The following is a 16,099-nucleotide window of genomic DNA, read 5'->3' as shown; positions in this document are numbered from 1 at the left end:
AGCTAGTAGAGTCTCTGCAGAGAACAGAATTACCCCTATTTAAAATACTTCTTTGTTCTGAATCTCACACTATTTCTAGATGCTTTCTGTACCATATAAATCTGTACTTAACTCATTGCAGTAGTGGAAGTTCTTGCAATTTAAAAACTGGAACAACCTGCTTCAAGCCACAGAACTTCTCTTCCAACCAGTCAGTAAGAACTCGCCCTGCTCAGTGACTGAATTTTCAGTATTTAAGAATGCTGAAATTGCCAACCTCGAACCCAAAGATAACCCCAGGTTTGCAAAGGGAGCGAGCCACGACATTCTCATGTCAAGTTATGGTCTAAAATCCAGCTTGATAAGTTACCCACAGACAATGTGCACCTTTGCATCAGTGACACGTTAAACAGCACATCTGTCGGTGTGAAATCTGTTTTCCTGATCAAGACAGAGGCTGAACAAGGAAAGCCATAACCCAGCTACTCTGCTGAAACGTCTCTGAAAAGTCACGGTCTCAAAGCATGTGTCAGTAGCGCTCTGAAAACACCAGGAAGTATTTTAAGGCACTAATAACTGAGAAGAAGTTAATGACTGTTTTGGGGGGAGGCTCCATGAGTAGCAGCAGTACCTGTTGGTACATACCACGATGCCCTGCATTTACTGGCTCTGACATCCTCAAAGCTTCACGTTCAATCCTGCACCATTTCACCTCGGACTTTAATAAGAGTTCTTGATAGTATAGATTCACTTCTTTAAATAAAACTGTCCAGGTACAGACTCAAGGGTTTTGTAGCTCTATTTCACAGATTCCACCCACTAGTTGCAGTTCCCAAGCTAATGAGAATTACACCTACCTCAATTAAGATGCTCTATTTTATATTTAGGATACATTTCTTCAAAATAGTCAATGTGTGGAGGCTGGAGTATGTCGAGGGCAGAGAGTACCTAGGAAACACCACACAAGTCAAGACCCATCCCAGTCAAACAAAACCAAACCCCTTTCAAAGAGACACTCGGATTGTACCTCTCTTACAGGGCTTTGTTCTATTCCACACAGACAGACCACCACTCTGTGTGCCAGATCTGTGAATTTAATAGCCCAGCAAGTCAGATATTCTGTACATTCAGGGTGTCCCTCTCTGTTAATTCAAGAAACTTTTCCCAGCTGTTCAGGTACTAGCTTAAAAGCATTAATTTGTCTACCCAATACAAATCGGTTTATTTCAAAGCTGATACAACTATAAAATATTTGAAAGAAGAAATTCTAGCAAAGAAATGCAAAAGCAAAAGACATTACACTTTGTGCCTTTCATCTTATTTAAGAGTTCTGCTTCCACATGGGAATTACAGAAAACAAAGTTGTTCACATTCTGAATGAGAAGCTCAGCTCTTTGTGCAAAGTAGAAAGGTAGAAAAGCAGCAGCTCAGAATTTACACCCACTCACAGGAAAAAATACTGGACTGGTGACAGTGGGGGGGACACTCTGCAGACTGGTACAAGCTGGCTAAGCAGTCCACCTCTTTTGCACCACTGACACCACCAGTGAGCTAAATCCAGTGCTAAACCACAAATAAAATCTTTCTTGGAATATGATACCCTCAAGATACAAAAAGGTAAACTTCAAAACAGGAGAAATAACAGATCCCTGCTTCCTGACCCCATTCTGCTGGGAGAAGATAGTACTTCCAACACACTCATTAATGCTCATCAATGGGGAGGTTACCACATCCACAGCTGCACTCTTGCCACTCCACTAGAATGGAGAGAGCAGATAGAAAAGGCAGGGAGGGGAAGGTGGAGCAAGAAATAGCTTGGAAGCGAAAGCATCTCCAGCTGGCACAGCTTTGTGCAGACTGACATTTACCTAAAGCCTAAAATAAGATTAGGTGCAAGTGTCTTTGTCTGTTTGCAAACATTTTGGAAGGGCAATTATGAATATCCTTAGATTCTTGATAATTCCATTTTTGATAGTGTTTGCAATGGTAACACCCGAGTTCCAAGAAATGTGCTAATCATGAAATTAGAGAGCTTTTAAAGCATTTTACATATCCTAGAACTTAAAAGAGACTTCTGTTACAGACAGCTCCATTTTACAATTAGGCTCTATCAAAGACTTCAAAATTACTTTGAATTTACTTACATTGTCATGCTTAAAAAAACACAACATCTTCAACTCCCGGAAGACCCTTTTACAAGAGACCAAATTTTGGAAGACGTTGGGCATCTTTTTGAGTGCAACTCTCTTTCCATCCCGTGGATCTGTTACTGACCTATGGAATAAAAGATTCAGAACATCACAAACTACCGTTAGACAATTCTTCTAAATCAGAAAGTATTTTAGAGTTCTCATCATTCTCAGTTAGACGGTGAGTCAAAACAATGTGGAGACACTTCTAGGGACAAAAGCAACAAGCAAAGGGCATGATGCACCATCCTGCAGAGCCTGCGTTGAACGTGTGATTGTTCCTTCATTAGAAGCATGTACACATGCACCCAGTCAGGCTGCTAAGTGGCTGGACAATGTCCATCAGTGCACAGACTGCCTGCCACTGCCGTGCACTGCAGCTGTGAGTCAGATCAACACCTCGAGCCAAGGAGTGATCTCCTTCAGCTACCAAAACCCACCTTATTAAGATTAAACCATTTTCTCAGTTACACAGATTTGATTTGTCAGACCTACTGCCTTCTTCTTCCTCTCCTAAGAGGGCAAAAACTGTAATAATCCCATCCTGACAGAACACTGGCAACTATAAGACTATTACTTGATCTACCACTAAATGACTTTACATCTGGAGAAGCAACAGCACGTGGTATCTAAGTTTCCTCAAATGTAATCCAGGCGTTCTGCCGTTCTCTCACAGAGCTTATGCGATACAAGTATAGTAGTTCAGAAATTACAAGGTGCTTTCACATGGCAAGTATTTTAATTTAAAGTAATTAGATTCTGAAAATAGAATTTTATAATGAGAACCATAAAACTAGAGCAAGGAGATTATGGTGCCTCAATTCCCAATCACAGTCTTTAAGGTGGGGCTTCTCAAACCTCACCACAGAACAGGGTTTCTAGAACTTCAGTTGACAGGGAACCATTTTTTGCCTGCATATTTTTATTGGAATGACCAAAATAACTTTTTTCTCAGTGCAATGCCATAACCACTAAGAATCCACATCCAGCTATGTACCCTGGTGACTACATTTGTCCTTAACAAGTCGCTGGCTTTTCCATCATGTAACTCCCCTGCAAATCACATGGAAGGGTTCTTTTTTTGTCTGAACGGAATCTGAACAGGTCTTCTAATTCACAACATGTTTCCTGTTTTCTCCACGAACTTTGCCTCTTGCCTTTAGCCCATGTTGGAAAGAAAGGGGATGAAAACTGGAAGCACTGCAGCAAACCCTGTTAGTGCAACTCAGCACTCACCACGGGCCAGCCTGAAACATCCTTCCTCACCCTATAGTAACTCCGTTCCCAGATGATGGTCACCTCAATGCATGTGTCTTCAGAACAAGGTGCTATTCATCAGGAGCAGGCACATTTTGAGGCTGGCCCGTGGCTGTGGGATTCCAGCAGAGGCAGGTTCTGAATGACACACAGCAGGGCCCGTACCAGACGGTGCTCACAGAGTCATAGGGATTTGATCCCAGCATGAGCTGAGCTCCCATTGCTCACGCGTTCAAGCACCACTGATCAGCTAATTAGAGGTGTTCTCACTTTATGAGACAGCAGCTCTGGCCCCTGCCAAGATTCTACCAGCTTGGAAGAGGAAGCCACAAACCTCTAACCTGTAAAAGAAAACCTCAAACCTGCTGGTTCCTGGGAATTAAATAGATATGTTCTTGATCCCAAAACAACCTTGTAACATTTTAGTCACAAAAATCCTCACCAGTTACACTGCAGATGCTACTGAATTACTTATTTTCCCCTTTGGAATTGACACTACCATGTGTTAACATACAAGGAATGCAACATGTCAGAGTCGGCTTTGAAATTTTAGGTGGTTTAACATAAAAATTCCACCCACCGGTTGGACGTGCAATACAATTCACATACCTACAGGAAACACACGGGAAACGGAAGAAGCACCTGAGCAACATGCAGCAATCAATAAAGCCAAGATTCCACTTGGTGGTTTCATTTCTGATCAAGCCTGGGGAATCCTCTGTTTGGTACCCAAGGATTTGGACACGAGCTCTCCCCCCGTGCCAAACATCTCAGAGGTTGTGTGTTTCAGCAGCAGCAACACAGCCTTGGGAATCCACACTTGAGACATTTTGGAGCTATTTTTAATAGCCACCTTTTAAGCGTATTTCCATTTAGAAACTTCCTATTTGCCTTTTTCCAGGTCTCCTAAGTATAAATATTATTGCAGCAACTGACAAGCAAAACACACTAATACCTGTTATTAGCTGGACCAACACCACACACGGTTTCAATGTTTGCGAGTGCCTTGATAATGTTTTGGGTTAAAGCTCACAAGGTACCATTTCTTGTTATTACTCATACCAGGCCCAGCCATGCCTGTAGCTGGTAACAGTATAACCCTAATGACTGTGAGTGGAAGGGCAGTAATTTCACGCCGTGGTGAGTTTGTTCTCTCCCAACTCGGGGCGGCAGCTGCTCGGGCTCAGCACAAGAAGTGCCACAGAACAGACCCAGCTCTTTGCTGCTGAAAGGTTCCTGGATCTGCAGCACAGGGGCTGTCCCATCCCTATCAGCTAATGAGCACCTCTGAGGGCAGCTTCCCATCTCCACTGAAAACCACCCTCTTCAAACGTCCATCTTCATGACCGTTACCTGTCAAACTAAACCTCAACATCAATTATTTAGGTACAGCATGCTTTTAATGCATGTACTAAACAAGCATCTGATTCTTACAGTAACGTATCTGTTTACATAGTTGAAATAAAATGAAATTTAAAGTAAAAACTGCTCACATTTCCATTCTTAGTCTAAACATCAAACTATTAAAAGCTACAACCTACACTCACGTATACTCTTGGGTAGTGCCATATCTCCATACTGTTACCAGAAGACCTCAAAAGGTGTCTTTTTAACTGAATTACAGATTCAAATGCTCACTTCCAATTGTTCCAATGAGCTGTGTTACCAGCAGCAGTGGAGACGACATGGGCCAAGACTGTGAAAGTTACATAAAATATGAATCCAAGACACAAGTTCAGAGAAAGTCATCTCTGGAGTTCCAATAGACAAATGAAAATGGGAAGGTTTGAAGTGGTGTTCACTGTAAAAAGACACTTAAAATAGGATTTTGCATGGATTTGAAACACTCACCTTCATTCCTGGGTAACCCAGGAATACTAAACTCTGTTAAGTCAGAACCTAATCAGGCAGCTGATACAGGCAAACACCAGAGCCCTGCTAATTCCATTAATTCCTACACTTCTCCCATGGATGGAGCTGTCCCACGGCCTCACTAGTGAGAGGGATAGATTTGATAAAAGGGTCGGTCTTTAATCAAACAATCCAGAACTCTGATTTATACTGATAGCTACCACAGATTTACTGATGCTCAATTTTACTCATTGTGGGACCCATTTTCAAAGGAGCTAAATCAGAGCTGTCCAGGCTAATCCCAGCTGTGTAAGCAAGGCTGCTGTGTCTTGCTCTCCTTGTTTCCCAATGCTTCCTTACAATAAAAATTGATGTAGGTGAACAGTCTTTTCCTAGTGCCCCTGCTGCAGTCCCGGTCAAGGAATGAGTTAAGCGGGGTTGCTGTGGCATATGCATTTAAGGCCAGTTCCTTTTTTCTTTTAAATAACCCACTTCCACAAACAAGTAATGATCACCTGCAGTATCCAGCTTGAAAGCAATTCCTCTGCTCTTCCCCCCACAGCTGCAATGATTTCACACTGCTCCTCACCTCCTCGCCTTGGCTTGTGAGCTTTATGCCACTCACCAGCAATTTCACTTCAAGGGGCAGCACAAAACTAACAATCAAAGTTATGAAGATCAGAAACGTCAGGAGTGCATTCCAAGGAAGAAGGAAAAGAAAGAGAGAAAGAAAAAGCCTGTCTGCAAGACATGGTATTTACAGCATCCAATAAAGATGCTGCAAATGTGGCTCTGTGTTTGTGTGCAGTCCCTACTTTGATACTAGTAAAATAATTATTTATAGCAATATTCTATCAGGTCACATATCCCCAAGAGAAACTAGAAAAGCACAAAGATCTCCTAGGAGCTAATTGAGAGAACATCTAGAAAGGCAGCTTTACTTACTGCTGTTCTCAGAACACCACATTTCAATTCCCTCCTCTGCTTTGTTAGGCTATTACACCCTAGGTGAATCTAGCAGTGAAGTGAGCAGCAGGCAGGGAATCTGTCCATCACTCGGCCCGGAGTCAACAGGGAGCTCTTTTCAAGCTACTACTGAAGTCTGCAAAGCTTTCACTTATTAACCATCAACTGCAGATGGGATAAAGGGATAACAGACCACGATTTAAACCAAAAATAACTGGGCAAAAAAATATATATAGGTATGGGGCAAAAAATAAGTTACTAAATATAATTGGGGGGGGGTATATCAAGTAAGATAGTTTAGCTTTAATCATGATGGATGATATATATGATATGGTGGCAACACCAAGACTACTATGGCCAGAATATTAGAGATATCAAATACCTGTATATCTGAACGTGCAGCACAAGACTGAAACGTTCCTCTTGAAACAGTGCCCAATTTTTCCACACACCAAGACTTTGCAAAATCCTTCACGAAATCCTTAAATCAAGTTGAAAGTTAAACTTCCTGTACCCAACCAGGATGCACTATATGTGTTCAGGACTAACGCTGCAAGGCACTTACAGCCCGTCTTGTTTAATTCTTTCAGATCTACTTCTGCATTCACTAATAAATCTAAACCTGGCTCTGGAATGAGCCAGGAATGGGGACTGCATGTCCAGAACCACAGCTGAGTGCTCTGTGTAGAAGTGCCAGTCTCGTACCCATCTAAAACTTGGTTTTTTTGCTGATTACACATAATGTAAATATGTCTTCTTATATTTAAGAACTACATAAGATGTTTAAACAAGAGTCTGACATGAAAACCCACAGCTTCTATTCACACTGCGGGCTAATCACCCCAGAATGACTAAAATGTTAGAGAGTGCTAGAGCTGCAGGAAGGATTAATGATACAATCCAGACCTCGAGTTGAAATGTTTTCAAAGACAATTCTTATCTCAAAGAATCCTTGCAGGCATTTGGCCTTCTCAATTACGCACTGTAAGTCTGCAGCAACTCTCTACCACGTCAATGGCAAATTCTCGAGGTGGAGCCTGCGCCAACAGTGACTTTTTCTCTCTCTGAATCCAGGTCAATGCATACACATTGTTCTATAGTTGCAACTGGTAGAAAAACAAGTTTGTGACTACCCCATAGCAATCATTACACAGAAAGAAGATAATGAAAGAACGTTCTCAGGGGCGGTGTGGGAAACTGTTGATGGACTTTGTTCTAAGGGGGAAGTGAACCTTCCCTTATGTTTATAGAGAATACCTATAAATTTACATCAGGACTTATCAGAGGGGGCGATTCACAGGATTACTTTCCCTGTTTTTCTTATTAGTCAGTGAACTTTGTTCCACAGCTGCTTGACTCTTAATCACGCAGACTTCTTCCAGAAAGCTTTACTCTAGAACATATAACAAAGCTGGTCCCCCAGGCATTTCAGCTGCTCACCCAAGCTTATTTGATAGGTCACTTTTAAACAGAATAATGCAGCTCTCAGTCAAGGGCACGTGATACTTTCTCAGTACCTGGTATTGCAATCAAGCACATCTTGGCATATCTCAAACCACACTGGAGCACGGGATGAAATAAAGTCCTTTAGAAAACTCACAAACCCAGAAGATTCCCAAGAGTGAAGGGAAAGGGCAGGGAGAGGGTGTGCAGTCATCAAACTGGTTATCTGGGCAATGTTTGATCTCCAAACACAGACTGAAGAGTTCCTCTTCCAAAATGGTTCCTGAGCACCAGCGCTGGTGTTCACCAATGCACAGAAAACACATCCTAAAGCTCTGTGACGATTCCCAGTGGAAGTTAAGTTATTCGGATGCTGAAGCATTTTGTCTAACGTTAGTGGCCTGGAAGTCACTTTTCCAGGCTGGGGCTCGAGGCGCGGCACGCTGGACCCGCGTGGCCCTGCAGACCGGGGCGCTGGCACCGCGCAGGAGAAGCAGCGGCTCAGACAAAGGGGCAGACAGACAGACGGCTTTGTCAGGAACAATGACAGCTTCAGCATGTGTCAAATATGATCTGAGTCACGCCGGCTCTGCCTAGTCAACGAGGAGAGGGATAGGTGGGAGTAATCTCTTTTAGAGAGATAACACTCAACTGTTTCTCTAGGAACACCTCACTCTGGCAGCAGGGAACCAGCTGCCAGTGAAGCCTCCCTTGTAGATAACTGGAGCTTGCTGGTTTGAGGACCCTCATTTCCTACATGAGCCTTTTCTCCCCTTCTGCCAAGCCTGAGCTGTGATCAGTGCAAGGTACAAACACACCACACCCTGTCCTGTTAGTGGAGTGACCCCAGCCTCGGCTCCCCTCGGGTGGGAACTGAGCAGCACCATCAGAAGGGAGATTGGTTTTGTTTCTGGTGGATTTTTCACAACAGGAGAGGTTTAGCAAACACACTCACCCAATTAGCATGGTATTATACCGTGTTCTACCCTCTGGCTGTACACGCATTGTTGAAGAGATGCAGAAGCTGATACAATCTCGTTTAAAGGAGATATTCATAATCATTTAACTATAAGTTTTAAAGGAAAAGCCACACACAGATAAGTTATAAGAAGGAGGAAACTATTACCGCAGTGCAAACGCTTTTCAAAAACCTATTTCCAACTGCCTTTTGAGTGAATAAACAACTCCTGAATGTTTTAATATCTATCAGCGTTTCTCCTGTCCCTCAGCTCTCTGGGAGGAAGCACTATTAAACTCATTCAGCACCACTGGGGATGGAGGGGGAGGCACTGAAAATTTTCCATCCAGATGTTGTTTCAAGCTTTGTCACCTGCCTGAAGTGCAAAGTGTCCCACCAGCTGCGTGAAGACGACAGAGCAGTGCTCCACCCAGAGCTGGCAGCTCATTGACAAGCCCTTCTCTCCTGACGCACCCGCCTCTGGCAGTCAGCTTCACCTTCTGCATCCACTCACACGAGAGGCTGCTTGATACTGAACAGACAAGAATCGTTTGCAGACTGATATGGGTTGATAAATGTTGGGTGAAGGTGTTCACAGGCAAAAAGTAAAAACTTCTTACACTTTTAAACATCTGGAACCTGCAAATACCTATTCTACCAGCTAAATATTCTCCTAAAATCTAGGCAAGTAGGTTTCACAGCCAGGAATTCGCATTTGTCCACGTTTGTGTGTGTTTTAAAGACACCAAATGGAAAATATGTTCCTTAAGAAGGTTATCAAGAAAGACAATTTAATTACCTCACAACCAATGTGCATTCTCAGCATTTCATTAAGTTTTCTCAACATACTCCAGAGAATACTTAAGGTAGCCAAAAAAAATACTCGAAGGAACTCCAAAAAATCCCGTACTGTAAGTTACTCCCAATAGCCACATCTTTCCAATACATATTCTTGGTCTTTTAGAGGCACAGATTCATTTGGGGAAAGACTGAATGCAAGCTCACAGATGTAAGGGATAACTTGCAGCCGAAGACAACACCTAGATTTACCTTCCACTAAAATGCATTTGATGTGAAAGGGTTAAGCGACTTGCTCCTCGTACCACACTTCAAAGGTATGCTTCATTCCCTGTGCTCAGCTGCCAAATGCAGACCTCTCCAGAGCTCCTTTTTCAACCAGAGATGTCCTAAAAAGCCTTTTAATGTTGCGTTCTAATCACACCCTCAAGCATGTGCACCATTATCACGTATTCTTCAAAAATCAGAGCTAAAAGCAAAACTGATTACTGCAAGAAATCTGTCTCCTTGAACAAAAATTGATTCAGAGTGTCTTACTTAAAAGAAAGGTTAGAAAATTAAAGGGATACTGTTATGGTTAATATCTTTAAAAATGTTTCATTTGTCTTCCCTTCATGGAAGCTTAAAACTGAAACTGCTTTCCAAATCAAATTTATTTCCCCATTTATACAAAATTTTCTGGTTATGCTTGAGACCTTTTTATTTACTTCTCAACTGCCTATATGAGCCACAGCTAGAGTCAGTTATAACACTACACAGGACATTTATTCAGATATATTTCTTAATTCCATAAAAGATTTATTTTTTTCAGTCATTGGCACAGCTCTCTAAGGTCTATGATGTTCATAAATAAATAACATGCAATAAACATACAAATCTCCAACGTATTTTTGTACTTTCCTTCTTTATTTTGAAAGCATATACCACAGTTACACGAACTACTACATTCCTGGCCCCATTCACTGACCTCTATTCCCATCCCCACCAGTCAACCAAGGAATACCTAAACAAGAAACCTTTTTCTCCACGTCCAGCAAGCCTCCAAGCTTTGGCACAGTTCCTAGAATATTTCTGCACCTCCATAGCAAAATAGGTTAATAAAGCCTCTGGTCACATCCTCTAGACAGATACCCACTTTCCAGCAATAACCCCTCCAGCATCACTGCCAGCTCTCCCCTGCCCCCCCATCCTCCCGACCACCCTCTCCCCATAGGGGGACAGGGACAAAACAGAACAAGGAATAGTGACTAAACTCCTTTTTGCCTCGTGACTCCAGTGCAGCTGCACAATAACCCCTGAGAAGCAGCACTGTGCCTCATCTCAGTTAGTATCGCAATACTTCATCTTCTCTGTCATGTTTCAGCTCCTCATTCACCACCATCATGTTCAGCTGTTGGCCACCGTATGAAAAACCCAAAGAGCATTCAAACCAAAGCCTGCAACCAATATTTGAAACACAGTACTTCAAAGCAATTACACTCCAGTGCTCTCTGCTACCACCACGGGAAATGGTTCTATCTGCTGGGTAACTGTTCAGCCCCTGTCACCACATACAAGGCAACTGGACACCAGTTTTTCTGAGGCTTCCTCTACATTTTACTCATGTAAACCATGGTAAACTGCTGCTATTTTATTTCCTGTGTAACATTTCTATGTTATCAAGCCTGCACAGTCATTCCTTCTTTGAATTACTATAGGAACAGAAAGGACATGCCAAAACACAAGTGTGAAATAAACTCATAACCTGTATGATCCAAAAGTCTAGAAGATGCTTTAGGGCTATGGGATATTTTTGGAATGTGAAAGAAGTGCTTTTAATTTTAGCATATGTTAATGAAGGTTTAAGAAAGACCCACAACTTTGCAAAGAGGGAGAAAGAGATTATCAGGCTCATATTTATTAACAGGGAGCTTAAAGAGACATCATTCTCCCATTACCATGGACCAGTGAAGTGAATGATCCTCTGTCACATACCATCAAGCTTCACAGTGCTGTAAAAATTCCACCTATTTCCTTGACAGTCTCAATTACATTGGAGCCATACCCACTCCTTTTCATTAGATTCAAAAGGCAGTTTCAGAAATATTAAGATAATAGAGTGGCAGACTAAACCAGACAGGTAAATAGCACCTTTGAATTAACAGCCTGCTGGGAGCAATGCAGGATGTTCTACCATGGCTGCGACAGGCAGGATGTGCAACCAATGCCACTTCTCAGCTTGTAGATAATTCTTTGAGAATGACTTACTAATTAAATGACTGAAGAACTGTAAGATTTGCAAAATCTGAATTTTCAGGTAAAAGCAAGTCCTTGTCTATATATATCTATTCAATAACTGCTTGGAATTGAGCAGTTGGCAGTCAGAATTGTTCTTGCTGAAGTTCCTTTAACCTTCACCTTCTACCTTTGTAACACCTCCCAAGACTTAACATGACTCCTTTCCACCCGTGATAAAGTATATGACCAGCACTCAGATAAATAATTAGGTTTTTTTGCAAGCAGAACAGCTTTGCTTTGGCAGTATTACACCTATCACCTGAAGCAGAGCATCCCTTTTCAGGTGATTTGTTGAAGCCAGTGAACGAACACAAGCCATTTTTCCATTGCAGGTCTACCCAAGTGTTTAATAATTGCAAAATAACACAGGAACAACATAAATTATCAATGTAAAAAGACCGATGGCTGATTCTTGCTTGTCTCTGCTGCTGCCTTTATTTTTGTTTCCTTTCCCAGGACAATATTTTCAGATTGAAGTAGAACTGAGCAATAAATTCATTATAATGACCAATAACCAAACCACTGATCAGTGATATCATCAGTAATACCAAACCCTCAGAGATTAACATATAAACATAGCTCGGGTATACGTGACAGATCTGTTCCTGCAGCTCTGTTAGCTGCTGTGCACTGTAACACACTCTAATTTCCATCCTACACAGCAGCTGTTTTGGTTTCACAACTGCATCCAAAGACACACAGAAATCAGACCTGCCGGGCTCTTCTCTAACTGCTTCATTTCAAAGCTACATCTACTTTTAAATGATCTCCATGAACTGACCTGAACATTCTAATACACGTTTCTCTGTCCCAAGTCAGACAAAACCCCTGTGATAACATAAATCACCACACGGGTGTGATTCCAGTCTTGGGACCTTCTGAAGTAATGTACAGACTCTTGGAAGAAAAAGCAGGATTTCAAAGGGGATCAAAATGAATGGCTCTGAAACACTTTAAACCCAAAGTTTAAACAATAGTTCAGTATGAAATGATTACAGAGGGATTCCCTTTCCTGGGTCATATGATGGGTGACAAAATCTTCTTGGGAAGAATTGTGGGAGTGATGAGATATGGATGTAACACGCAAATTACCAAACACGTGTCTGTTCTTCTTGCTTCAGATGAGTAAACAGGGGCACAAACCCCATAACGTGACATCCCCATGACAGAGATCAAAGCCACAAGTAGGTCAAGGCTGGTCCCGATTCTGTCAACATTCACCTACTCTTCTTCAACTGCTTCAGAAAACAATAAACAATCCAAACCTGAAGAACATAAATGCTTTTCTCCTTCAGCAGGGCCACAAGGAAAGCTGCAATTCAGATTATGGGCTTGGGTAAGTATGTCAGTGCCTTGCCATCGCAAGCAGGTGGAAGGAAGACCTTAATCCTGACTTTTCAAACACAACCAATGAGCAAATATGCTCAGAAAAGCACTTTAATACCTTGAGCTATCTCTAATACCTTAAAAAACAAATCAAAGGTGCTTTCCACTTCACAATTAAAAAGTGCTTTTAGCCAGGCTGTAGGTACAACTCTTTACCTGAACTAACTCAGGTGACCTGTGGCAAAATCGGTTTTTAAAATACACATTTTTGCCTCTCAGTATTGCTGGTGTTTCATATTGATACAACCCTCGCCTGTGTTTGGGTTTGGTTTGGTCTTTTTCACTTACCTTTGCTGAACCACAAGAAAACAGAAACCATTCAGCCCCCTTGTCCTTTACCCATACACCATGTTAACAAGATCAGTTTCCAGAACAATGACTGAGGGGACACGTGCCCTTAACAAAACTATTGGCAGTTCTACATTTGCCAAGACATCACTTTTAGCCTCCGCCTATTCTTGTTTGTTCTGGATTTGCCCTTGCAAGTGAAATAGGAATGATGACTTGGAAAACGCTAATTCAATGGAAGTCTCCTCACTCTCGTAGAAAAGAAACCCCCAAAAGCAGCATTTTGATTTTTCTTGTATTGTTTTGACTTTTTCAATGTACACAAAGAGCGAAGAGCTGTTTTGCAGATGCACCTTTCTGAGTCCTCAGCCACAGCTCAAGCCAGATGCAGTAAGTGCTGAAGTTAAGGCATGCCAGTGTCACTGTGCATTTATAACCTTGCCCCGTGCTACGTTATGCATACTAATTTTACGAATATCATGTCTTTCCGTGACCTATTTGATCCACGTCCCTTCAGCCTGTCAGAACATTAACAAGAAGAGTAATTCTGCTTCATCCACATACCCACAAGCTACAAATCAACATCAAGGATGTCTGGTCTAGAGGGTTTCAAAAGCACTTGAAGAGAACACAGGAGGGTCAGAAAGCACCAAGAGACTCAGGAAATTCTCTTCTTCATTTTACCTAAACCCACTAGCCTAGGAGTTGATACAATTAAGAAAGATGGATTACAAGCAGTCTGGGAATAGCTGATATATTCTCTTCCTCCTCCTGCAAGCTTACCTGCAAGATATTCTCCCTCCAAATAAGAGATCTGAAATAAATGAGCCTACCAGAAATTACAGAAACATCCACAGAAGTTATATTGCTGGATGAGAACAGCCTCTTTAACAACGCTTTTGTTCTGCTTACTGTGTACTCTCTGGGGGGAAAAAGCTCTTATTTAGGGCTTTCAAATGGCTTCATATCAGTTGGCAAGGGCCTTTAAAAACAAAGGCAGGGGGAAGCCAGAAAGGTACCCTGATAAAAGACAGAGACATACACTTCTACTCAGAAGTCAGCGCACTGTGAGCTCCCACTCCAGACGGAAGTGCCACACAGAGGTGAAAGGGATTCAAAATGGACTGTGACTTTCCCTGCATTTCCCGCAATAATACTTACCCGATTCATTAGGAACCAAAACAGTTAAAAGAACATGGTTCTCAGTGAAACAAAGTCCAGTGACCCCGAGCACATGCCAGGCTCCCTCCTTCCTCATCTACAAGTCACTTGGCTTTCAAGCGTCCTTCGCAGAGCTCAGCAATTCCCTCACACGAAGCACATTGCTCAGTTCTGAAAATTGCTGCTATCTTTGTGCAGTAAGTTTTGCTATTCATAGACAAATAGTCTTCAGCAGTTACAAGAATTTGTGTTAAATAATACAATGCATTATCTGAAATTAAACCCCTATGCACACTTTAAAGAGACAAGGAAAGTCAGTGGCTTTTCAGGAAAGAGCTAATCATGTAGATCAAAGCCAGAATAACTACTTGGCCATCACTTCACCACCATCCTCAGCTTTAGTGCTCCCATGAAGCAAAGGCTCTGTTCTAACACTGCATTTAGCTCATGAAAGGAAGAAAACTCAAAGAGCACCGCCTGGTGGAGCCAGAATAATGAAGTATTGCCCTGAAACCAGGAATAGATGAAGGATTAAAATCTGGAATACCACCATTCCCGCATGACAAGGAAGCTAAAACACCAGTTTCTCCGGTGAGCAATTTTTTTTGCATCTATTAAAATGAATTTGCATATGGAAGAGAATGGGGGCAAGAAAATCCTTCTCTGGAGTCCCAGGATTCCTACATTTCCCAGTGTATTTTACTTTTCCACAACATTTCCTGCAAGAGTTCTTGAACAGAAAGCTCCAAATTGACTATTTTCAATTTGCACATAAATACCATCATACCACGTTCTAAGAAAATTAAAGAAATAACAGAAGATAATTTATCAAAGTCCATATTCTACAAACTGATTCTGCTATAACCGTTCTGGTGTTACAGCCAACATCATCGATGATGCTCTTGAGAGCATAAAAATTCCACTCACACACATATGTTTCCAAGCCTTTATAGAAAAATACCACAACAGGAAATTAAAGAATGATACTACCAGGACACACAGATTCATGATTAAAGCTCAAATTCTTACTAAGCACTTTTAAACACTGTGCGTGGCCATGATCCAAAGTCAGCCACAGCCATGAAGTTATCCAGTATGGAGGCTGATACAGGTCTGCTGTCATTCACTTGTCACACAACAAAAGAAGACAGAGCTTTAAATATTAAATGAAACCCAGGTTGTTTGGGTGTTCTGGTGCACTGAACAGTTCTCTCTTCTGTGAGGCTGCCTGCACAGCCCAGTGCTGTGCTCATGCTGTGTGTGTGCATGTATGTTATACGTATGTGTGTATGTGCACTGTGCTGGCGTGTGCTCCCACACCTTGCACATTGGGTTCACTGGACACAACTGGCCTTTTCCCATGATTACTGGTACTCCCAGCAGGCAAATTTCTCTAATTTGTAGCAAAATTAAGGAACTCTGAAACCCAGAAAAATGTGCTGATGATTTCATTGATCAAGGCTCCCCGTGTACTCTACAAGATATAATCAGATACTAAAGGCATCAGTACTTTAACAATTTAACTTTGGCCAGGTCAGGGCATTCC

General features: G+C 42.0%; 1 protein-coding gene across 1 annotated transcript in view; it reads right to left on the bottom strand.

The window, feature by feature from the left end:
* Window positions 1-16,099, bottom strand: part of NLK (nemo-like kinase) — a gene marked incomplete at its 5' end in the record, with an annotated part of 40,579 nt that overhangs the window by 15,130 nt on the left and 9,350 nt on the right. The window contains 2 exons of the mRNA XM_010021039.1: window positions 872-927; window positions 2,124-2,253. Coding sequence (XP_010019341.1) covers window positions 872-927; window positions 2,124-2,253 — 186 coding nt within the window. The remainder of the gene's footprint in view (window positions 1-871; window positions 928-2,123; window positions 2,254-16,099) is intronic.

This window comes from Nestor notabilis, unplaced genomic scaffold (assembly GCF_000696875.1).
Source record: "Nestor notabilis isolate BGI_N333 unplaced genomic scaffold, ASM69687v1 scaffold21800, whole genome shotgun sequence".
Classification (NCBI taxonomy): Eukaryota; Metazoa; Chordata; class Aves; order Psittaciformes; family Psittacidae; genus Nestor; species Nestor notabilis.
Note: the sequence above shows the minus strand (reverse complement) of the source record. Positions and strands in the feature narration are given on the sequence as shown.